We start from the raw sequence: 21,275 nt of genomic DNA, 5'->3' as shown, positions 1-21,275 counted from the left end.
CTATGACCCTAATCGGGGACCCCAAGAATTCTCCAGTACCCTAATCCTAGCATCATTAATTTGTTGCAGAAGAGTCTCTATAAGTTGGGAAAGGGAGACGTGAGAGATTGAGCAAAATAGGTGGCTCGGATCAATGCCAAAATCAAAACTATTTGGTTTAATAGGCTATGGAGACGGAAAGCATCTAGAGTCGAGAGATTATTAATTTTCTTCCATGCGTCTCAGTTGTGGTTGATATACTACTTCCTAAAAATCAACAACGATTTTTATGGGATAGAATCGATGAAAATCTTCTTAAAATGTGATCAATCAAAGATTCCAAAACAGAGAAATATTTGCAAAATAGTGATGTAAAAGTCAATAAATAAATGCTTTGTGATACTAAGAAATTGCCTTGGGCTTCCCAAATCCACATCCTATGGGTAATTTGATATCTGTAGAATCTAGTCGGAGGTTTATTAAAATCATTGCAATACAGATTACAAAATGAAATCTTGTCTTTGGCAAAACACTGCAAAGAAACATCCGTGGATGAAGTAAGGCTGATTGCGCCTGTAGAAATGACCGAGTCCAATAAACAATATTGTTTAAAATAGGAAACCTTGGCACCGCTATCATTTCATGAACAAAAATACTCGAAGCCCCTGCGGGCAAAGAATATGTCATTCTAAGCGTTTGGGTTCTGGCAATCAATGGGGTTAAACCTGGATTTCCTTAGCACATAAAGGAGTCCTTCAGTAAGAGATGGCATTAAAAGAAGACCAGCTTCTTCGTGGTCTCCAGTGGTGAGGTAAAGAATCAAAAAGATTATTTAGATAGGAGAAATGTATCTATGTAAGGGTTACGAGTTACATAGCAGGAAGAGCTTAATAAATGGAGCTTTAATCAATGTACTTTGCTGCGCATGTCATTTTGGCAATAAAAAAAGGACAGAAGCAAAGAATTTGAAAATCCATAAATAGGTGACACAAGTGTGAAGGGAAAGGAAATACTTTGAATTTTAAGAGGGTATGGCAACACGAATGTTCGGGAATGAAAGAGCATGTGGTAGGAGCCACCACAGCGAGGCCTGGCCATTAACCTAGTGGGTCTGCCCAAAAGAGAGACTGGGCAGCTAAATGCCAAAGGAAGAACCTAGGCTGCAATGCTGATCTTACCAGCTCAGTGTTCTGTAGGATGGGGGAGTTACAATCGCCCCCGCTCGAGGTGTCTCAATGTGTGCAACATTTTGGCACTTCTGGAAAATATACAGCCCTTGAGACAATGCACAATACCATCCCCCTAAAGGATAGCTGGCGAAAAAAATCACTGAAATAGGACATCCTCTCACAAAATACCTGGCAGCTAAAAATAGGACATCCTCTCACAAAATACCTGGCAGCTAAAAATAGGACATCCTCTCACAAAATACCTGGCAGCTAAAAATAGGACATTCTCTCACACAATACCTGGCAGCTAAAAATAGGACATCCTCTCACACAATACCTGGCAGCTAAAAATAGGACATCCTCTCACAAAATACCTGGCAGCTAAAAAATAGGACATCCTCTCACAAAATACCTGGCAGCTAAAAATAGGACATCCTCTCACAAAATACCTGGCAGCTAAAAAATAGGACATCCTCTCACAAAATACCTGGCAGCTAAAAATAGGACATCCTCTCACACAATACCTGTCAGCTAAAAATAGGACATCCTCTCACACAATACCTGGCAGCTAAAAATAGGACATCCTCTCACAAAATACCTGGCAGCTAAAAAATAGGACATCCTCTCACAAAATACCTGGCAGCTAAAAATAGGACATCCTCTCACACAATACCTGGCAGCTGAGAAAAAAAAGTAGTACGATGCCCGATGCGACCAAGAGCGCTGCAGCTGCTGAAGAACCGCTTTCAGACTGGGTTGGCATTCGTGTTCGGCTGGTAAAGCAGGAATTGAAAGACGTGAGAACATTCCTTTTTGATGCATTAGTCACACTAATAAAAGTTTTTGAAAAACATATTGTTAGGAACAGACGGATGTTGTCTAGAGCTTAGCTGATAGCTGTAAAGATAAAAAACGAAATTTTAGCTATACAAAATAACTATAAAGCGCTGCTCGTAAATGGTCGAGATGAATTATCCTCTTTGGAGGTTTTAAGTAGCGTCTGATCTGTCAGCAGAGAGGATCAGCAGCTTTGTGGTAAAACGTGAGAATCTCAGTCAACAAGATCCTGGCTTCCGGTGCAGTTGGTGGATGAGGTCATTTCTCAAGTGCGATCAGTTTCTCACAGTGACTTCTGTATTTTCCTACGCCGTGTTTACACCAAAATCTGTTTTTAATCACAAACGAACACAGATGTGTCCGCTCAAGTTGATTTTGTAGAGTTCGTGATATTTCTCATCACTACAAATCTATGAGTGAAATGGAGCCAGAAAATAAGTAAAGGAAGCCATCTCAGAGCCACACTACAACCTCCCGCGCTCCAGTGACTGGCCGCATTCCTGTGCTTGTGCAGCCCCCAGTGTAAGCGAGCACCCAACAAATAGAGCCCTTCAGTGGGCGCACAATGACCACATCATTCCGAGTGGCACACCTTGCAACAAGGCGACATGCTAACGTGCCCACTTCCCCTTCTACGGAGGTGCACAAACTATAAAAGCGTGCATTTTAACCACATAATTTGCACCAGATACTACCAGATTATTACAAGCACATCATAATCATGTTTTACTACTGTGCAGCTCCAGCCTTCTTTCAGATCTCCAACCACCTGGTGTTTGACAGCCGCACCATATACCCTCCACTCTCGAGTGAGCCTACAATAAATGGACCAGCGGTGCTGGTCATGCGGGGAGGACATTCCTGAGCGTCAGAGGAAAGATTGAGAAGCGCGATCCACTTACCTCCTCTTGCAAGCGATCCCCGGACTCCCTCAAAACTGCGGCGATTTGTTGGATCAGAGCTTCTTCATCTGAAACGCAAACAATATAAGTGATGCAACGCTGGGATCTCTCCTTTAGTTCCATCCCGCAAGAGCCAGCTCCCCTTGTCACAAGCCGAGCACCCTCACGCCCAAACTGATCCTGACCTCTATAGGACATAAGCAGCGAGTCTGCCTGCTCTAAACAGACTCATTTTTTTTCCTGCTCCCCTCCTCATCAAATCCATATAAAATATCTGGTTAGTTCTGATCTTATTCCTGTCTAACTGTGCTTCCAGATTTCAATTAAATAGATTTTTTAGTGCTCCTTCTAACATTCTCTTAGTTGCCGAGTCTCATACCGTGGTAGGATTGGATTTTCTAGCATCCTATGTTCTATTCTCGACAGGCCCTTTTCTCTCCCCCTCGTGTACAGATCTTCCCCGTGTAGCTCTCAGCCTGCATCAGTTTTTCTTGCCACCAACCCGTGCATTCTTAATAAACCTGGTTTATCCTGTTGTGCTTCGTCCTCACCGTATTTGTTCCTACCTCCAAGACTTCATTTCATCTGAAGTTTGTTTTTCAAGTCTTCGGTGCACAGTACTTCAGTTTGTGGGGCACCCTCTTCAATGCTCTGTTTTTACAAATCTTCTACTTATGGTGCGCATCATTCCTGCCAGCCGCAAGGACCCCCGCATTAAACATACTCTGGAATGGATTGTTCCTCACCCAACCTTATTTCATTCAATGCCATCATGCTCTTTAGGCGCTAGAAGCTCTTCCGCAAGTCACAACAACACCAACCCAAAGTACAATATCTGCAGCATATTGATGGTGAGGACGAGAAGGCATGATCGGTTTGCTTCTACGTCCTACAAGACTGCACAAACATATTATTCCCTTCTCTTGGGTTTGGCACATCCATTTTCTCCAACATATGCAGAACTTTTCATTGGCAGGAATCTGCACTGAACACCAGTAGGCATTATTTGAGTTGGTGCCTCTGTGGTTTCTCCAATTCTTTTCTTCATGCAAGTAAAACAAAGGATTCATTCTCATGAAACGTAGTCAACAAGATCCTGGCTTCAGGTGCAGTTGGTGGGTGAGGTCTTTCTCAAGTGCACACAGTTTCTCACTCTGACTTCTGTATTTTCCTGCACCATGTTTCGCCAGACATCTGTTTTCGTCATAAACGAACACAGATGTATCCGCTCGAGCTGATTCTACAGAAGTCATGATAATTTCTCATCACTACAAATCTATCAGTCAGATTGGGCCAGTGTCAAGTGCAGCAGCACCTTCAGAATAGCAATAAGCCACGTTTTACTCTAGGACTATGCCATCCATCTCCTTTGACTCAACTTAAAACCTGCAAGACTGACATAAAAGGGTTGACTTTTTAAAAGGGCTTCCTCAGGGAGCGTGATGTGTGTTTTCAGCCCTTACTAGCTACACATGGATAGATCTGGCCTAAGACATTCCTTGGTGTGCACATTAATTGCTAGGATGCAGGCAATATTCTGTGAGTTTAAAATAATGACTGCCCAAGATACTCCTCCAAACTGCTTGACTTCAGCTAGTGCCCTGCCCCTTCCCTACAGGAGTCTCTTTCAAAGGGAGGCTGTGTTGTCCCTGCATGTTCTTGCACAGGCAGAGGCTGTTGCCCTACCAGGGTTCATTCTTGCATCCTGTTTGGGTAGGTTTACTGTTGAGGGGCATCCATTTGGGCAGGGTAACTCTACTCCTTACACATTATTGTAAGTTTAACTGATGTACTCTCTAATACACTTGAAGGTGAATTTCTAGTCCTATTCTCTGTGACCTCTGAACATACAAGGTCCTGTGCACACTATCGAATAGGTCATTCGACAAGGGAAAGGAAATTTCCACGTCTAGGAGGGCCTGGCTGCCCCATCTCTAAAAAACATAATTTATTAAACTGTCCCAAAAGAACACAATATTGAGAATGAAACTTCAAACTGCAAAGACGTAAGCATGCATGAAGCTGGACAAACAGCTGAGGGGACCTCCATCAATTCGACTAGCTCTCACTTGTGGCAGAGTTAAGATAGGACTTAAACGCGGATTGTCTCTAGCAGATAATTGTTAAAGGCCTTTGTCTCCTGCCAGGGGGCAGAGAGATGTCACAAGACGAGTTGGGCTACACTACATTTATGCAATAGAACACGCCCTGGCATGTAAGCAGCATATGGTTTAGACGAGCCCAACAGCATCGAGCCTTTTGCCCACCGAGTGCCTTGTTCCAGCACTCCTAGTGTTCTGCGGGTTATGCCCCTCCTTGGGCTAGGAGTCAATATGAACTATAGACTGCTGCTGGCTAGAACGTTCAGCAAGTTGTCTTTCACAAGAGATATACAGTCAACATCCATCATATTTGGTGATCAGAAGCCAAAAATCAGGCTAAGTACTGCTCTAAAGGTAAACCAGGTTTGTCTTGTTGCACGAGACCACAGATACTTTTACCTCTTCTCCCCTTTGTTAATTCAGCTTCCTAACCACTGGAGCAGCTTCTTTGCTAGTTTAACTGATGAAAATCAAAGTGTGTTTTCAGCAATTTGAGAGGGGTGGTGAAAAATGTCACAAATCCATTGGATTATAATGCGGAGGTACAAAGGTAGATCCACAGGTTTCTACACAGACCTCTCACACATGTTTAGTAAAAACCACACAAAGTAAGACAACTGAAAACCAGGAACAACCTAAATGTACTTAAGTCCATCCCAGGAATGGGTAGGATCCCAAACCGAGGGAGTCAACAGGAGCCAAGTTGCCTGGGACGTATGAATATGGAAAGCACTATACTCAGCAGCACATATACACACAAAACTCAACTTGCAGTAAATACTTTCTGAAAGCGAGGGAGCGTTGAGCGATTAATTAATTTCTAAGGACAGAAAAAACGCCTATGGTTAGAGTGCTAAACACCAGAAGAAGTTCAACAAGGTCACTTAGAGTTTGGCAGATATGGGAAATCTGGTCAAAATTGGTGATGTCCTGTTATTCAGTTTCAAGCATGTAGCTATGTATACATTATTGCATGTTGGGTGGGGGAGTAGGGCATTAGAATAGGCTATGTCTACTTAGTTGTAAAATTCCAGGAAGCAAGAAGAAGAAAAAAACACTAAAAACAAATGCCAAAAGAGACTAGGATCTTTCAAAGATGCACAGCCAGAAGTTATTGGACAAAATAAAAAATACTAACATGATGGACACAAGACCTATCTTTTTCAGCAAGAACAACTTACTCCCTTTCATTAACGCTTTTCTGTTGAATACTCTACAGGCAGATTCCTCACCTTTAGTATATCCCCAGGTGCCATATTGGATTTGGAGAATTTTACATCAATGCTACCGTGTGCCAATAGGTGATGCCATGTGGGTCCATGGTGACTTCGTACTGTCCCAGAAGTGACAGAGTGGAGCCACACATAAGCGGCAACTGTGCACGCTGACGACAGTGGATTAATTCTTCTCCTTGCATCCTCATGCACCGAGTACTTCAAACTAATTACAGGTGACAGTGTGCAGACATCTAACTGGGAACCTTAACATGATGTTCAGGAGTCCAATTCACAAAAGGGGAAGGTGAGAGAACTGTGAACATTCTGCAGCTAGAGTGTTATCAAAGGTAAGTAACTTGCTATTATGATGGCTACTTCTAACTGCAGAGTCCTCGTCTATAGAACAGATACCAGAGAAGTTCCTACCAAAAGTGTAGGGTCCGAGGAGTAGCCTTAATTTAGGTAATCTTGCAGGACTTAACAGGCAAACTGGCCCACCCACTGGACCTGGCTGTCAAGGCAGCAGCATTTTGTGAACGTGCACAGACGCCTATGTTATAGCCTGTAAAATGTCCAGAACGGTCAACCCAACTCCCTGGTCAATGCCACCACGGCAGCCAAGGCCCTGGAGGAACGAGCCAGCAGGCCTTCACAGGTGGTTGCTGCTTGGTCAGCACACAGCAGATTTGACACAGGGGGCTATCCATCTTGACAAGGTACTTTTCTGCACTGGATTTCCGTTCTTCACACCAGAGAATTCCACAAAGAGCTGGTCGTCCACACAATGTTCTTTCATGCAGTTGATGTCGAAACTCGGAGCCCTGTTATTGTAGAGGAGATGGAGCCTCGCCTCCTCTTTTGCCAATGTGTTTTTGCATCACCTCGCCCTTCCAGAGTTATAGATTCCAAGTTTTGAAAAGGTGTCAAAACTTTGGATAAGAAAGCTGCCCGAGGCCTTCAGAATAAATTATTAGGGAAGAAAGTGGCATAGGATGGTTGTACAGAGAGCACCTACAGTTCCATCATGCAGAATGTTGTGGTGATGCAATCAGATGAAGTGAGCAGCCCTGCATCCACTCAAAAGGCGTGCACCTGAGAAATGTCTACAGTTAAGTTCAGATACTATTTGGGCATAACAAATCGCTTTGGAGAAAACATGCAAGTCAGATCTTCAACAAAGTGCATTACAACAGGTGACTGAAATAGAGAAGAGAAGGTCAGATGAAGAGGCCAAAAGGGCTGACAGATAACCATTAACTGGTCCCACTGCAAGGCCTTTCTGGACCAACGAGAGAACAAATAATACATCCAAATGTTTGGCCTGCAGAGGGTCAGTATGGCAAGCGCCCTACTAGGCAAATTAATTTTTACCAGAACAGATTGACTTTGTTGAAGGGTGTTGGGCTGCAAGATTGACAAAGACTACTGCAACGTCAGATTGAGCAGTGGCAATTAAATGCATTAAATCTCTGTGGAAATGTAGTTTCTGAAGACTCAGGATCCTTTCCTGTTGCAGGGGCAGGCGATCCTCCTGAAGTGGTAGCTGGCTTGGAGGGCAATATTCATGCTCCGGGGCCCTGGGTACCATTGTCTCCTAAACCAGCCTGGGTCTATTAATGACTTTGGCCTGGTCTGTCATGACTTCGTTCTGAACTACAGGTAGATCAGACACTGGCAAAAACGTTCACAGGAGACTCCGGTTTGGTCACAGTTAGAATGAGTCTCCAAGTGACTTTGCTGGAAGAAACTCCAGTATGCAGTAGTTCTGACACATCAGGATGGAGATACCACTTGTGATCCACTAGACCACGTCTGCTCAGCTCATCTGTCTTGGTATTCAGAGATGGTTAGCTGCCAAAAAAGATGTTCTGCTGGTCCAGCTACCTTCAGAGGCATAGGGCCTCTTGTCACAGGATTAAAATCCACCGAAGTCAGGTTGTCCATGAGGGCCTGCACCGGTCTCCCCTTGATGGGTGGCAGGGAGGCTTTCAGGGACAGACCGATCACCAAAAGTTCCAGGACACTGACAGGGCTGGCTCTCCACCAGAGCCCATAGGCCTACAATTTCCACTTCATCAATGCCCCTAACCCAGCAGTGACACTGAAAATCTGGCTGGGGAATTGAAAGTGTCCTGTCACTGGCCCGGTTGGCACTCATCTGCTACCACAGAAGACCCTGACCGGTCTCATGCTAGATCTGGTTTGAGACAGAGTGGCAGCCCTGATGATAGGCCCACTGAAATCTGAAGTTCCACAGCACGCCCCAAATATGCAACCTAGCATTCTGAACAAGGAGGATTTATAAATAGAGAAGTCCAAGAAGCTTCGGAGCCATCCTCACTGAGGCCTACGATTGAGCCCAAGACATCTGGATCATATCCTGACTTTCCCAGACTGAATGTCCTAGACTAGCTGCAGCAGTGGCAATGTCTTGAATGCCACTGTGTCTAAAACAGCCATAATGAAGGGAATTCCTCTGCTTCGGTTCCAGGTGGGACTTAGGCTCATTGATAGAAAACTCTAAAAATGTCAAGAGTGTGGCTGCCATCCAGAGGTGGTCTATGACCGACTGTGGCAAGCCCTACTTGAGCACCCAGTTGTCGAGGTAGAGGAACACACACACATCCATGACCTCTGAAGGTGGACAGTGAAAACCATCATCACTTTCATAAACACCAAACATGGTGAAGTAATTCCTAAGGGAAGCATGGCAAATTGAAAGTGCTCTGACTCCACTGTGAACCGAAAACAATATCTGTGGGGATGCAGGATGGGTCTATGAAAATACACATCCTGCAAGTCCAGAGATGCCATTCAGACTCAAGCATCCAGAGCAGAAAGTGTGACACACGGTGAGTATATCGAATTTGTTTGTCTGCAAAACATCATCCGGTGCTTAGATGTTCCATCAGCCACAGGCTAGCTGCACTGGGGTGGGGCAAGGGGGGAGTATGGGTGGCATTGGGGAGGGCCTGAGCACAGTGTAAACCAGGAGCCCAAAAGTGTGTCCTTGAGGGCCTCGCTAAATGGCAATAGTGGTTCTGAAGAGGTAGGACATGATTGAAGATCTCAGTTATCAAGTCTACTTTTGTTTCAACAGTAAGAAACTGAACCTAGCACTCCTGCTGCCCTTTGCACACCTACTTCCTATTGGTGGCCAGGCAGCGAGTCCTGAGCAGTCTTTGGAGACTTATCTAGCCCACTGGCATTTTGTAAATCCACGTATAGCAAGTTATGAGTATAATAAGGTAAAAGCAGTTTGTCAGCCTTATCAACAGTGTTGTGTGGAACTTTTGGAATTCCGTGACTGGTCTCAGTCTAATCCAAATAAGTCCTCTCCCCTAATAGTACTGTGTTGAGACAAAAGCCAAGGATCAGTCTGGTTGCACTTTGTAATCCCATAGTGCGACATAGGTCTGAAGCAGGCAAACAATGGCTCAGGGTTGGAGATCAGTGTTAGAGTCACATCCGGGCCGGGGAAGTTAGCACCTATATGAAATGGACATGTGTAGACCGAGGGGCTGGGGCGAAGTATGAACTGGCATTTGAAAGGGCTCAGAAATAGGTCCCACATCGTCTGTTCGCAGCGAAGGAGTGCCCGATGGGAAAAGTACAACTGGAGTCCCTTGTGGCTCCAAGGGACACCAGAGGGCTAGGAAGCAACTGAAGGAGCTGCAGCATGGCCAACTTGAACACCGCCATTTGCTGCAGGGTTGACAATGCCTAGAGAATTAAGGTGTATCTGGTTGTTGCAGGACTGGCTCCAAGTCAGAAGGTGCTTATGATACCTTACAGTTTTTCCATCCGATTTGGAGTAGCAGGATGGGGCTGGTTCCTGCTTATCCTTCTTTGCTTAAGGAACATCATCAACTTACCAGAAGGCTATGTGTGAACAGGACTTCACCGGGAACTGGCTATTTAAACAAGATCATGAGTGGCCCACCAACTTGGAACAGGACTTCTGTTTCAACAGCAACCTCTTATGCTCAGCAATGCAGAGTTTTATCTTGTGTATAGCTTACAGGTGCATGAGGGCATATGTATCGGACAACTTTGGGTTGTGACTGACGACAAAGCACCAAAGACACATGTTGTATGGGTCTGTGACCAACAACTGCTGCCTGCAGTCATGGCATGTAAAGATTCCTGTTTTTTATGGGGGATACCTTCCCTGGCACCTTATTCTGAAGTAATCTTTGAAGTTGTTGGAAGACTGACAAAGTAGGAAGTAGAGCACCAAGGGTGCAGATTGAAAGGAACAGATGTCAGCTCACAGGGTGACGCTTATGTGAGGAGTCTGTTCTCTGTAACTTCCAGGATGGCATGTAGTCATCACAGAGCCATCTATCAGAGAGAGGGAACATTGCAGCAACATTTTCCATATCCAGTCTGGCACCTGGAGCTATTCTAAAGGAAAGGTATTTGCACTTGAAGTATTATTTGCCAGGACTAAAAAGTGTCTGAATGAGTGCAGTGAATCAGACAGTTCAAAAGGAAGGTGGGAAAATTAACTCTGAAGGAAAATTGGTTTTAGCAATAGCTCGGTCTGCTCTGCTTGCCTCGTTGGTCATAAATTCCTGAGCCCAAAACTTACCATTTTTGTTTGCTTTACCTGCCTGACTCGCCACTGTTAGTTCTGCGTACCACACCCACCTCATGACATTCCTCTTTTGCCATTTTACTCATTTCCTTATCTACATAACAAATTTCAGATCCTCAACGAACCAGCTTTTCTGACCATACACCCTCCTGTAGAATTTGTCTACTCACCTGATATTCCATCAGCTTCCACACTGAAGGACCGGCTCATAGCTCGGTATCCCGTGTCAGATGAGTAATCGGGGGCATCATGGAGAATCCCCACCAGGTGGTCTGCAATATGTTCCACAGGATCTGGAGCTGAATCACCTGAAAGATAGATTAGTAATGTGCTCTAATACATTTTTTATAAAGATTTATAAAATTCTAGCTGTACAAAAGGATGTTACATTGGTTCAGTAACATCATTGCCCATCAGGCTGATGGCCCCACGTGGTTACCAGGGTTCTTTTGAGAGACTGTATCATGTTACAGTGGTTTGCACTCAACAGGGTAGTCATTTATGTACCTGTGCTGTTTTTCAGTTTGCTAAAGCCCCTAAAGCATACACCAAATGGGTATGACTTCCACAAAACCACCAGGCAGTTCATCACTCTCAAGCGAGCGAAATTATAGCTATCTGAAGCCGTTAGTTCCCAGACAGACAAGCCGGTCCATCTACACCAATAAAGATCAGATGCCTATTACTTACCTTTCTTCAATTCTTCCATGTTCATCATACCATAACTGACAGATGGCACCCTTAATTCATTAGAAGGAACTGCTAGTTTGTTAAAGGGCTGTGATCACATAAATTTGCTGGCAGCAAAGATTGGAAAGGACATTTGCTGCTGAACCAATCAGTATGTGATAAGAAAATTAAAGTTTTACAGTCACTAATGACCTTAAGTATGAAGACACATGAACATGCTTATTTGGCCATCGTACAAGTCCTACTGATTTCATTTTCTTGACTATCCATAAATCGATGATCATAATTATATTGCTTATGAACAATGGAGCGAGATTGGGGTAACAGTCAGCCCCTACAAAGAGGCTTAGTGCTTTGCAGCATTACAGAATTCCACAATATCTGCATATCATACTGCATACATTAGAAGTTTCAATCTTTTCCCAATATAAAAAGTTATGTTAATGTACTTCTGGAGGACATACCATGCAGAAGAAATACTTTACTATGGAGGGAGCTAAAGATGTATCAAATGCTGATAAGTGATGCTCTGCAGAACTGCTGGGAGTGGGGCAGGTTCCTCGTCCATATAGTAAACCAATCATGCCCTGAGCTGCCCATCTTAGGCTAGCCCATGAAGGGACTAGTTTTGAGCAGGTACGACTGACCGTGGAGTTTCTCAGTAACCAGTATAAACCATATGTCGTACCTGTAATCACTAGTATCTACTATCCTGAGCAGCAGTCTTCTGTTGCCTGTGTTGTACAGAGAGCAGATTAACATGAAAATGGACAGATGTCCCATTGTACATAATTTGTATTTGTGATCTTCCATTTTCTTTGGATTGCAATTCGTAGGGTGTTACTTGCTGGATGGCAGGGTGAATGGATATGGTGGCCTCCTGTTTGAAGGCTGCAAAATGGAATTACAGCATAGATTGTACACTTGGAATTCTTCCTTCAAGGACTTGCATTTGTTTGGCCTACGTATGCCGCTCTATGTTGCCTTTCAGAAATGGATGTGGTATAAAGTTCAATGAGAGATGGGGCACAGCCAATGAATACTACTTTTCTTTCAGAACTAAGGAACTTAGCTTTCGTGCTAAGCATTATCAATTTTTTTTCGTAACTCTCTTGGCTTCATACAGTTGTTTCAGGTGTAGGAATGTATCCCATTTCTGCCCTGAGCATCAGTGGCTGGTTGGTTGGGAGTTGGCAGGGGGAGGTGGAATTTGGTAGCAGCATCAGTTTCTCACAACAATCTCTGCCTTGGGCACTAATGGCTTAAAACTTTAGTTTATGGCATCAAAGTTAATGTCCACAAGATAAGATGCCGCCATTTTGTTTCGATAGACATTTAGCATTTTTGGATTCAATAGATTATGAAATTTCTTACCAACCAGTAGTTAAACACTCTGCGAGAACACCATTATTACAGTTAATTATTACACTTTTCTAATCTTCTAGTGCAGCATTGGCCTAAAGCAGGCCAATGAGTTTACGGGTTAGAGACCAGCATTCGAGTTGCATCTGGTGCTGGGACAGATGGAGTCTGCACAGGCAACAGTATCAATCCTGGTCTCTTCAGAGATTTCATCTGGACACCCCATGTGCGACTGCTCAAAATCTGAATCTAGCAGTTTAATCCTTGGTGTGAATTGGACTGTCACAACCAGGTCTCACTTCAGCACTTTACAATAATGTGAAGCACAGTAGACCTCTTCTACATAAAGACAAACACTCTCAGGGGTCCAAAATATCTAGATCAGGTTTAACAGGTGTGTCACTGCTAAGTAAAGCAAGTATCTACTGCACACAAACCACAGTTTTATACATACGGCGTGTTACGTGGTATTGTCTTCCTGTTTGTTTTACCGGTTATGAAATATGAAGTTATTTTCAGGGAGTGCCTTAGCAGCAGGATCAATGTGGAAGTCAAGCCTGTTCCTGGAGCAGTCAGAAACTGGATTCACTTTGTACAGATTTTCTAAACGCACTATAGCCAGACTGTTGTGGGGTAGTCTTCAAGCCCCAGGATGCTTGGCTGAACGGGGGGTGGTGGCTGGTTTTGGCACCATCGAGGACATAAAGTAAGCCTCAGATACCTGCTGCGTGGGACACTCTGCAGCAAGACTGCTGTTGGTTAGAGTACAAGTCCCAGAATCGCTGGCTGAATAGGGGTGAGGGGGTTGCACAGCTGGATGTGCCCAGGCGAAGACTGGCCCAAGAGCAGGCTGGGCTGCACCACCTCTCTTTGCAATATATTTTTGGCCCCAACATCTTTACGCCCAGATACCATTGAAATAGCTAAGAGGAAATCTACATTCAATAGTGAGGAAAAAACCCTCTCTAACTCCATTGATACTCCACACGAATGCCATGGGGTTACTGAGCAAGAAATTGGTACTTGAGGAACATCTAAACATATTGAAAGATCAGTTATCGGGGAACAGTCAGAAAGAAGGGATTTGGATTGGGAGTTTGGATATTGTCTCATCACCGGCACTGGCTGGCAACAGAAGACCAAATCCATGTGTTTTGGACTCATCTGGAACCCTACATCTCCGGGGAGATGATTACTCATAAAGTTGGGGATCCGAGGTGTTCAATACTTATAACCTTAAGCTACCACAGTCTCAAACTCAAGTCTGTACTGTTTCTTATCACTCAAATCCGTTCTAGTCTTTTTTTCTTGTTCTTCAAGCCCATCTGCATTAACTAAGTCCGTAGCCTGTAAAAACCATGTCCAGGCCTCCATTAATAATCAGCGGGAAGCCAAGGGTGGGGGGAGGGGACTCCACCTGTTTTGCACTTATCCTTGGAAGCTACACCTTACACAACAGTTCTAATGGAGGTTTCTTCCTTAAGGCCAGGACAATTCGAGAATTATGACCAATTAATCAACAAAGAAGTCCACTGGCTTAATGAGAGGCTTGGTGATTCTGGACCACTACGTGACAAACATAGGGCAGCGAATCTGGTGGGTGGGACAGGAGTCGCACCATTAACATACCAGCTAGACCAACAAGCTCTTCTTATACATTTTCCTCCTGGAGTATTACAGGACTGGTCATTGAACTATCAACTCGAGAATGGTGAAGAGCTATATAGAGCTATGGTGCATTATGCTACCGAGAAACCTGGGCAATGTTCTCTGGCTATATTGATGGTTCTACAGTTTTTTTCACTCCTGAGCCTCCTGTAAGCTCAGGGAGGACCAAAGGAGGCTTCATTGGTTTAGTGTTCCTCCAGCAGCCCTCATCTTTCACCTAGATGGGTGATTTTAATGTTTGTCACTGTCAACTGTCCCCTAAAGGGTCATGGAGACAGGTCAAGAAGGGGACACACTCGCGCATAATTTTTGTCACAGTCTATATAGTGATGCTTTAATTTACTTTTAATTAAAGTTTTGTCTGTATTTTTCTTTTAACTAAATGCTCACAGTAATCATAGTTGCTTAGCGATTATCTTAGATAATTTTCTTTTTACTAAACCACAGGTTCGGAAGAACCAATGGTCGCTGGTTTTGTCCAGAAATAAGGGCGCATTAGTGAGATGGTCCATGTTGACAAGGATGGGTTTCTCATTGACTTTACTGGTGCCAGTAATACTGTATTCAAGTGTTTAGATGAGAATGATGGACGTTGGTGACATTATTAGCAGCTTTGGCATAGTGTGTGGTACGGTTAAAACTCTAAACCCCAATACTTTGAGGTCCCGCAACAAGAAATATGCGAGCTGGTTCCATTCAAATTGTTCAACGCACACAGCAACTTATCGACTGCTTTGAAAACAGTCGGGGAGACTCGGATATTGTGTGCAGATGTAGGCAGGAGTACAAGAAAGCACCAACAGACTGGAAAACTGTGGTACGCGATAAGTCATATCAATCCTTAAGTATGACCAGTACTCTCAAAGATAATAAAATGATTTGGCAAGTTGTCCATCAGCTGTTTTTTCAGGACTCTCCAGACTCGGACCAGGGTATATTCTGGTACAGTCCAACACGATAAGATTCATGATTGTCAGTCACGTCATGGGGATCCCTAATCCTTTTGCTTCAATGTAGCAAGAGGATACAGTAAAAGCAGTACACTGGTGGCAAGGCCCTGAGGCCAGATGGACCTCTTTAATGATAAAAGTGCCCTATGGGCCCCTCTTTGGACTAACGTGCTGAAGACAATAATAAGCACTGGCCCTCGTAAAACCTGGTCATGTGCCACTATTGTGCCCATCTTTAAGAAGAGTTGTAAACCCTAAAAATATCACTTATTCATTCTACCGCAAAGGTAATGTGCAGGATTTTACTACAGCGTTTACTCAAGACATCTTATCCGATTCACAATTTTGACTTTGTGCTGACACGATTGGGTACTCCCTCAACCTCTACCGTATCATAAATATACAGTGGCTAAGGAGGGAATGACATAATTAGCTCTTATGGACCTCAGTTTGGAATTGAACTCTATAAAATAGCGGAAGATTATGGAACATCATGATAGAACTAGGGATGGAGATCAAACTTGTTAGTTTTCTTAGGGAACTCCATTCTGAGATGACTGCCAGTGTCAGATATGGGCGAGGCGGGAAGACCACACAGGCATTCAGATTAGACAGGTGTGTGTGCCAGCAGTGTCTCTTTGCCCCTTTCTTCTTTAGATGTAACTGGCCTGGAAAAACACATGCTCAGCTATGATATTAATCTACCTCACGCAGGAGAGTGCCCTGCCCCCGCGCTACTGTATGCAGACGATGCGGTCCTCTTTGCTAGGACCGCAACAGGCCTTCAGCGAATGCTAGACCAGTTTTGTATATTCATGGCTAATTTAGATCAGACTGTCAATCGAGACAAAACTCACATTATAGTTTTTGGCCCATATAAGGAGGAAACTACCTCATTCACTGTCAATAGTAAGTAAATTAGTGCGTGTCATCGTTGCCGAATTGGGGTGTTTTATTAGACAGCTTTAAGTGGGGTCCATTAAGTAGGGCTAAAGCTGCAGCATAAGTGAGTAGTACAAAGTCTGTTTTCAGCTTCACTTACAAACTCCGCAGTAAACCAGTCAAAAGCTCCTAAAGATGTGCAATGCAAAATGCCGGTCAATCGCCATTTATGGGTCTGGTCTCGGAGGCACGAGAGAGACCACTTACCCACGCGGAGGGTTGAGAATGGTTTTATAAGATTGTTGGCAGTTCCCATGACTACTGCTACCCACATTTGCCAAGCAGAGGCTGACCTTGATTACATTAAGGATCTGATCAAGCTTCAGCCACTTATTACGGTTAAAGGTATGGGGCAAGAAGATTACTTTTAATACAGTGGTTTTAATTGACTTCTTAAGATTGGATGAGGCCTTGAAGATTCCATGGCTGTCATACATCAACAAAGACAGCCCTATGTTGAACTTGCCTGACTTTTTTAATTTAAAAAAAAAAATATCTTGGGACCCTTACTATCAGCCTCCGTAATGAGTCTGGGATATAAACAGTCTCCAACTACGACGTGACAGGCACTTCTCCTGGCATAGAACCTTATCTTACACCTGGGTCACGAAGAAGAATTAGAGTCTTGCGGACTAGATGGAGGCCGAATAGTGCAGACCTTCTGGTGGCCTTTCCAGCACCGGGCTCTTATTTCAAGAATTTGCGTGTAAGTCATGAAGTCATGAATGTGACTCTGGCTTTTCTGCACAAACCTCGATGCGCATTTTGCTATTTCTAAGTTCTATTTTGCACAGAGGAAACATTAAGCACCGGTGTTAAGCCAACCAAATTTTAGGCAATGTAGGATTGCAATGTTTTTTGGGTCTTTTTGCAATCTCTCTCGTCACCTACTTTGTGTTTTGCAGAAGTAAGTTAGTTACAGTGCCATTCCATACAAGGTAACCTTGCAATACTAAATTGACATGAAATGCAAGTTTTCCTGTTGTGAAAAGTGTAACTGTTTAACTAATGTGTTTGAATAACGTTCTTATGTTTGTTTTTAACAAATGCGTTTTTAAATGGATGCTTTTTGGATAAAACTTTTTTATATGCAATTGTATGTTATATGTCCGCTTACGTTTGACTGAATAAAAAAAATTGAATATACAAGTTAAGGACAACCCCTCAGCATCCCCCAACCTCCTTATACCTCTGTCTCTATTTCCAGGCTATGTGGTTGAGACACTGCAATCCTATTAGGAAAAGAACCAAATCTGCAAAGGTTGTAGAGGTTTATTCTACGAGACTGTTTGTTTTATGCTCTTTTCATGTCCGAGAGATGATGTTGTTCACATTAAAGATTGACATCCAAACTAGTGTAGAAACAGGACATGGTAAACATGGAAGGGCTGGTTTGTGGAGCACCTTCACATGTTGCCTTTACACAGGCTGGAGTCTAATTTCTACTTCCATCCACATGCAGAATCTGCCCTTGCATTTTACTTGGTTGCAATGTGTTTTTATTTGTGTGCTCCATCGCACTGTTTGTCCGATTGATGGCTTCAGGTTGAGGAGGGCGAGTGTTTTTACAAACGGACGAGGTTTTTACCAGGCACAGCTGACAATTGGCCTTTTGAACTTTGCAGTATCTGGAAACCCAAGAATACATGTTGTTGAGTTAGCCTGGGGAGAGCGTGAATTTGCTGCGACACTCAGGATAGAAATGCAAACTACAGTGAAGATAGAAAATGGTAAACATGAGAGAGGTGCCAGTTGGCTTGTTTGTAGGCCACCTTCACATATTGCCTGTATTTTCTACTTCCATCCACAACCTGCATGGAACTGACTGGTGGTGTGGACGCAGAGGCTGGAGTGAAGCATGAATCTGTCGGAAACGGCTGACAAACAAGTCCCACGGGGTCTGTTGGCACCAAGGCGCCCACTGGCCATAGTCCAATTGGAGCCTCTTGCAGCAGCATGGGCCCGAAGGCACACTCGGGGGACCAGGCGGCATCTGAAGGAGGTGCAGCATTGTCTCCTTGAACGTCGCGATTTGCTGCGGCATCAACAATGGCCTAGGGAAGTAGGGCAAGCCAGGGCTGTTGAGGGACCCGCTCCATGTCAGAAGGCGCTTGTGACATCCTTGCACCTGCGTTTGATTTTGAGTGTCAGGATGGGGTCAAGTTCTACTCATCTCTCGTGTGCTCATTGTCTATCATGGACTTACAGGACAACAGGAAGACTGAGTGGGAACAGGACTTTACATGGGACCAGCTACTTGAATGGCATCATGAGTGGCCCCTTGACTTGGAGCAGGACTTCTGTTTGAACAGCAACCTTTTTTTATGCTTGCTGATGAAGAGCTTGACACAGGAGCATGAGAGAACATTTATCACAAAATGTGGGTTGTGACTGAAGCCTAAGCACAAAAGACTAACGTTCTGCAAGTCTGTGACCATCTGCTTCCTGCAGTCAGAGCACGGATTGAAAGCTAGTGTTTTTGGGAAGAAATCTTCCCTGGTACATTGTCTAAATTGTAAAGTTGTTGGAAGAGTGACAAAGATGGAGGTATAGCTCCAGATCCACATCAAATGCGCAGAATAAAATGGACATATGCGAGTGCATAGGGTGAGGCTTATAAGTCTATTCTGTCACTTTTAAGGTGGTACAGAACTCATGCAGAGCCGCACAGAGCCATCTTATAAGAGTGCAGGACCATTGCTGAAAAACTCTCCGGATCCTGTCAGGGATAGTCTAAAGACGAGGTATCTGCAGTTAGAAGTATCTATCAAGGGTGCATGGCCAGCCAAGGCAAGATGGCGGTCAGGCTTTGAGACCGCTCCAGCCAGTGATCCGAAGACATCTGCTGCAATTCAGACTTTGGCAGTGGGGGGCCGTGGTGCAGAGAGCAGGCCGCATTGCATTAACTGCTTCTAGGACCTGGGAGGCTACTACAAATCCGCCATTGCACCTTTAGCCTGATGCGAATGCGCAGCCAGAACGCGAGCCAACCAGTGGTGCAAGGTGAGCCAGCAAGACACTGTCAGGCTCTGTGGACTGCTGAGGGGCACCTATGCTGCGGTGTGGTCGCTTTCCCATCCTCCGGTGGAGGCGAGGGGGTTCAGGCCCACACCCCCAGGGGCCTGAACAAGCTGCGGTCCGCAGCATATGGATACCGTGCCCTTTGCACTGGGTGTGCATTTCTCAGGGGGAACCCCCCGCTCCACCACTCCCCCGCTGACTGAGATGTGTCCCCAGTGTACTACCATGACTATGCTTGTCATCCTGGATGCTGGCGCAGTGGACAACTCCCATCATGGGAGACGTGTCCAAGCATGGGGTGCAGAATATGGGCCCTGAAGAGCCTGGGCAACCCAAATAGCGGCCTCTGCTCTGGGGTAGCTGTGGGGTTGATCGTGCAACCTTGGACCACCTCCCATGCATTGCCTGGACAAGCCCTATAATTGCAACATTCTGCTGATTGCTGTAACCATCAGCCTGGTGAGTGCTGCATCCTGTGTTTGTTGGAAGACCTGGGTCACCTGGGAACCACTGCTGGGGGTGTTAGGGTGCCTCCTGTAGAGTACGTAGACTGGTGTGTGGCAGCCACCAGCCCCACATCCTTCCCCCTTGCTGGGGTCTGACATAATCACCTTCTATCTTCCTCCTCCCCCATTGACTGCCTCTGTAAGGGCCTGAGTGGAGTCTGGACTGCTTGTGCCACCCCCCCACCCCGCTGGGCCCCAGCTAAGCTGGGGGAGGGGGGGGGGGGAGGGGGTGAGGTTGCTCCTTTCAAAACTGAGAAACTGAAGCCAACAGGAATCCCCAACCAGGACTTCTGGCTGATAATTTATTGGCAGCACTGCCTTCCTCTGTGTATCACTTATCGTCCCTGTGGGCCCCAAGTCGTGCACAACAACACTACACCATACCAATGACATCCTTTGGGAAATACTGATGAAGCAGACTCAATTGCCCGGACTGCACATGCCGACCAGCCCGTGGTCCTGCAGTGGACGCCGGGGGACAGGCAGGTCCGTGGCTGATGGAAGCCCACTGAAACATGGCGCTTCCCCTCCTGGAGTCTGCAAGTCCAGCATCGCCACTGCCTGATGTATTACATCCAACAATGATATGAAGCGGGGGAGGAGGATCCCAATGATTGGGGTGTTCAGTTGTGGGAAACACTGAAAAGATCGAGCAGACGGCACAGCAGGAAGAACCACACACACCCCTAGCGGACGCTAAGCTGGACAAAATCCTTGCTACAATAGCCAAAACCTGGCAAGATTTACGAGAAAGGTTGATGCGGTAAAAGTTAAAGTGGGACTGCTGCAAGATGATCAATGAAGACTCAGTACCCACGTCACAAGTGGAGAGTGCAGCGGATGAGTTTCGGCTCGCTGTATCTGATCTAGAAGGGCAGCAGTGATCTCCAACGGCCAAGGTTCTTGAGCTACAGAACAGAGTGGAAGCCTCAGAGGGACAATCTTGTCGCAACAATCTTTGAATTATGGGCTTCTCCGAGGGGCCAGAAGGCTCAGACCCAGCGACATTCTTCGAGACATGGCTGGCAGAAGCAGTGGTGCCTGTGGAACTGTCAACTCAATATTTAGTGGAATGGTCTCATCAACTGCCGGTGTGGAGGCCACCGCCAGGTGCACCACCCAGAAAGGTGGTGGCCAGACTAAGGAACTACAGAGATAAAGAGGCCATCCTGTGTGGACTGCGCAGATGATTCTGTATGAAAACACATGCGTATTTCTCTTCCCAGATTACACTCTGGCAGTACAATGCCTTAGAGCCTCCTTCCTGGGAGTAAAGAAGCGACTGAGGCAAGTAGGCTTGACCTACTCGCTACTATTTCCAGCAAAGTTG

General features: G+C 45.1%; 1 protein-coding gene across 4 annotated transcripts in view; it reads right to left on the bottom strand.

Annotated features, from left to right (window-relative positions):
• BCL2L14 (BCL2 like 14) overlaps window positions 1-21,275 on the bottom strand; it is a 105,850-nt gene that overhangs the window by 9,909 nt on the left and 74,666 nt on the right. For all 4 annotated transcript variants that reach the window (XM_069228014.1, XM_069228013.1, XM_069228017.1 and 1 more), the window contains 2 exons: window positions 10,977-11,114; window positions 2,888-2,955 (listed from right to left, as the gene is read on the bottom strand). In XM_069228014.1, the coding sequence (XP_069084115.1) occupies window positions 2,888-2,955; window positions 10,977-11,114 (206 nt within the window). The remainder of the gene's footprint in view (window positions 1-2,887; window positions 2,956-10,976; window positions 11,115-21,275) is intronic.

The sequence above is a fragment of the Pleurodeles waltl genome, chromosome 4_1 (assembly GCF_031143425.1).
Source record: "Pleurodeles waltl isolate 20211129_DDA chromosome 4_1, aPleWal1.hap1.20221129, whole genome shotgun sequence".
NCBI lineage: Eukaryota > Metazoa > Chordata > Amphibia > Caudata > Salamandridae > Pleurodeles > Pleurodeles waltl.
Note: the sequence above shows the minus strand (reverse complement) of the source record. Positions and strands in the feature narration are given on the sequence as shown.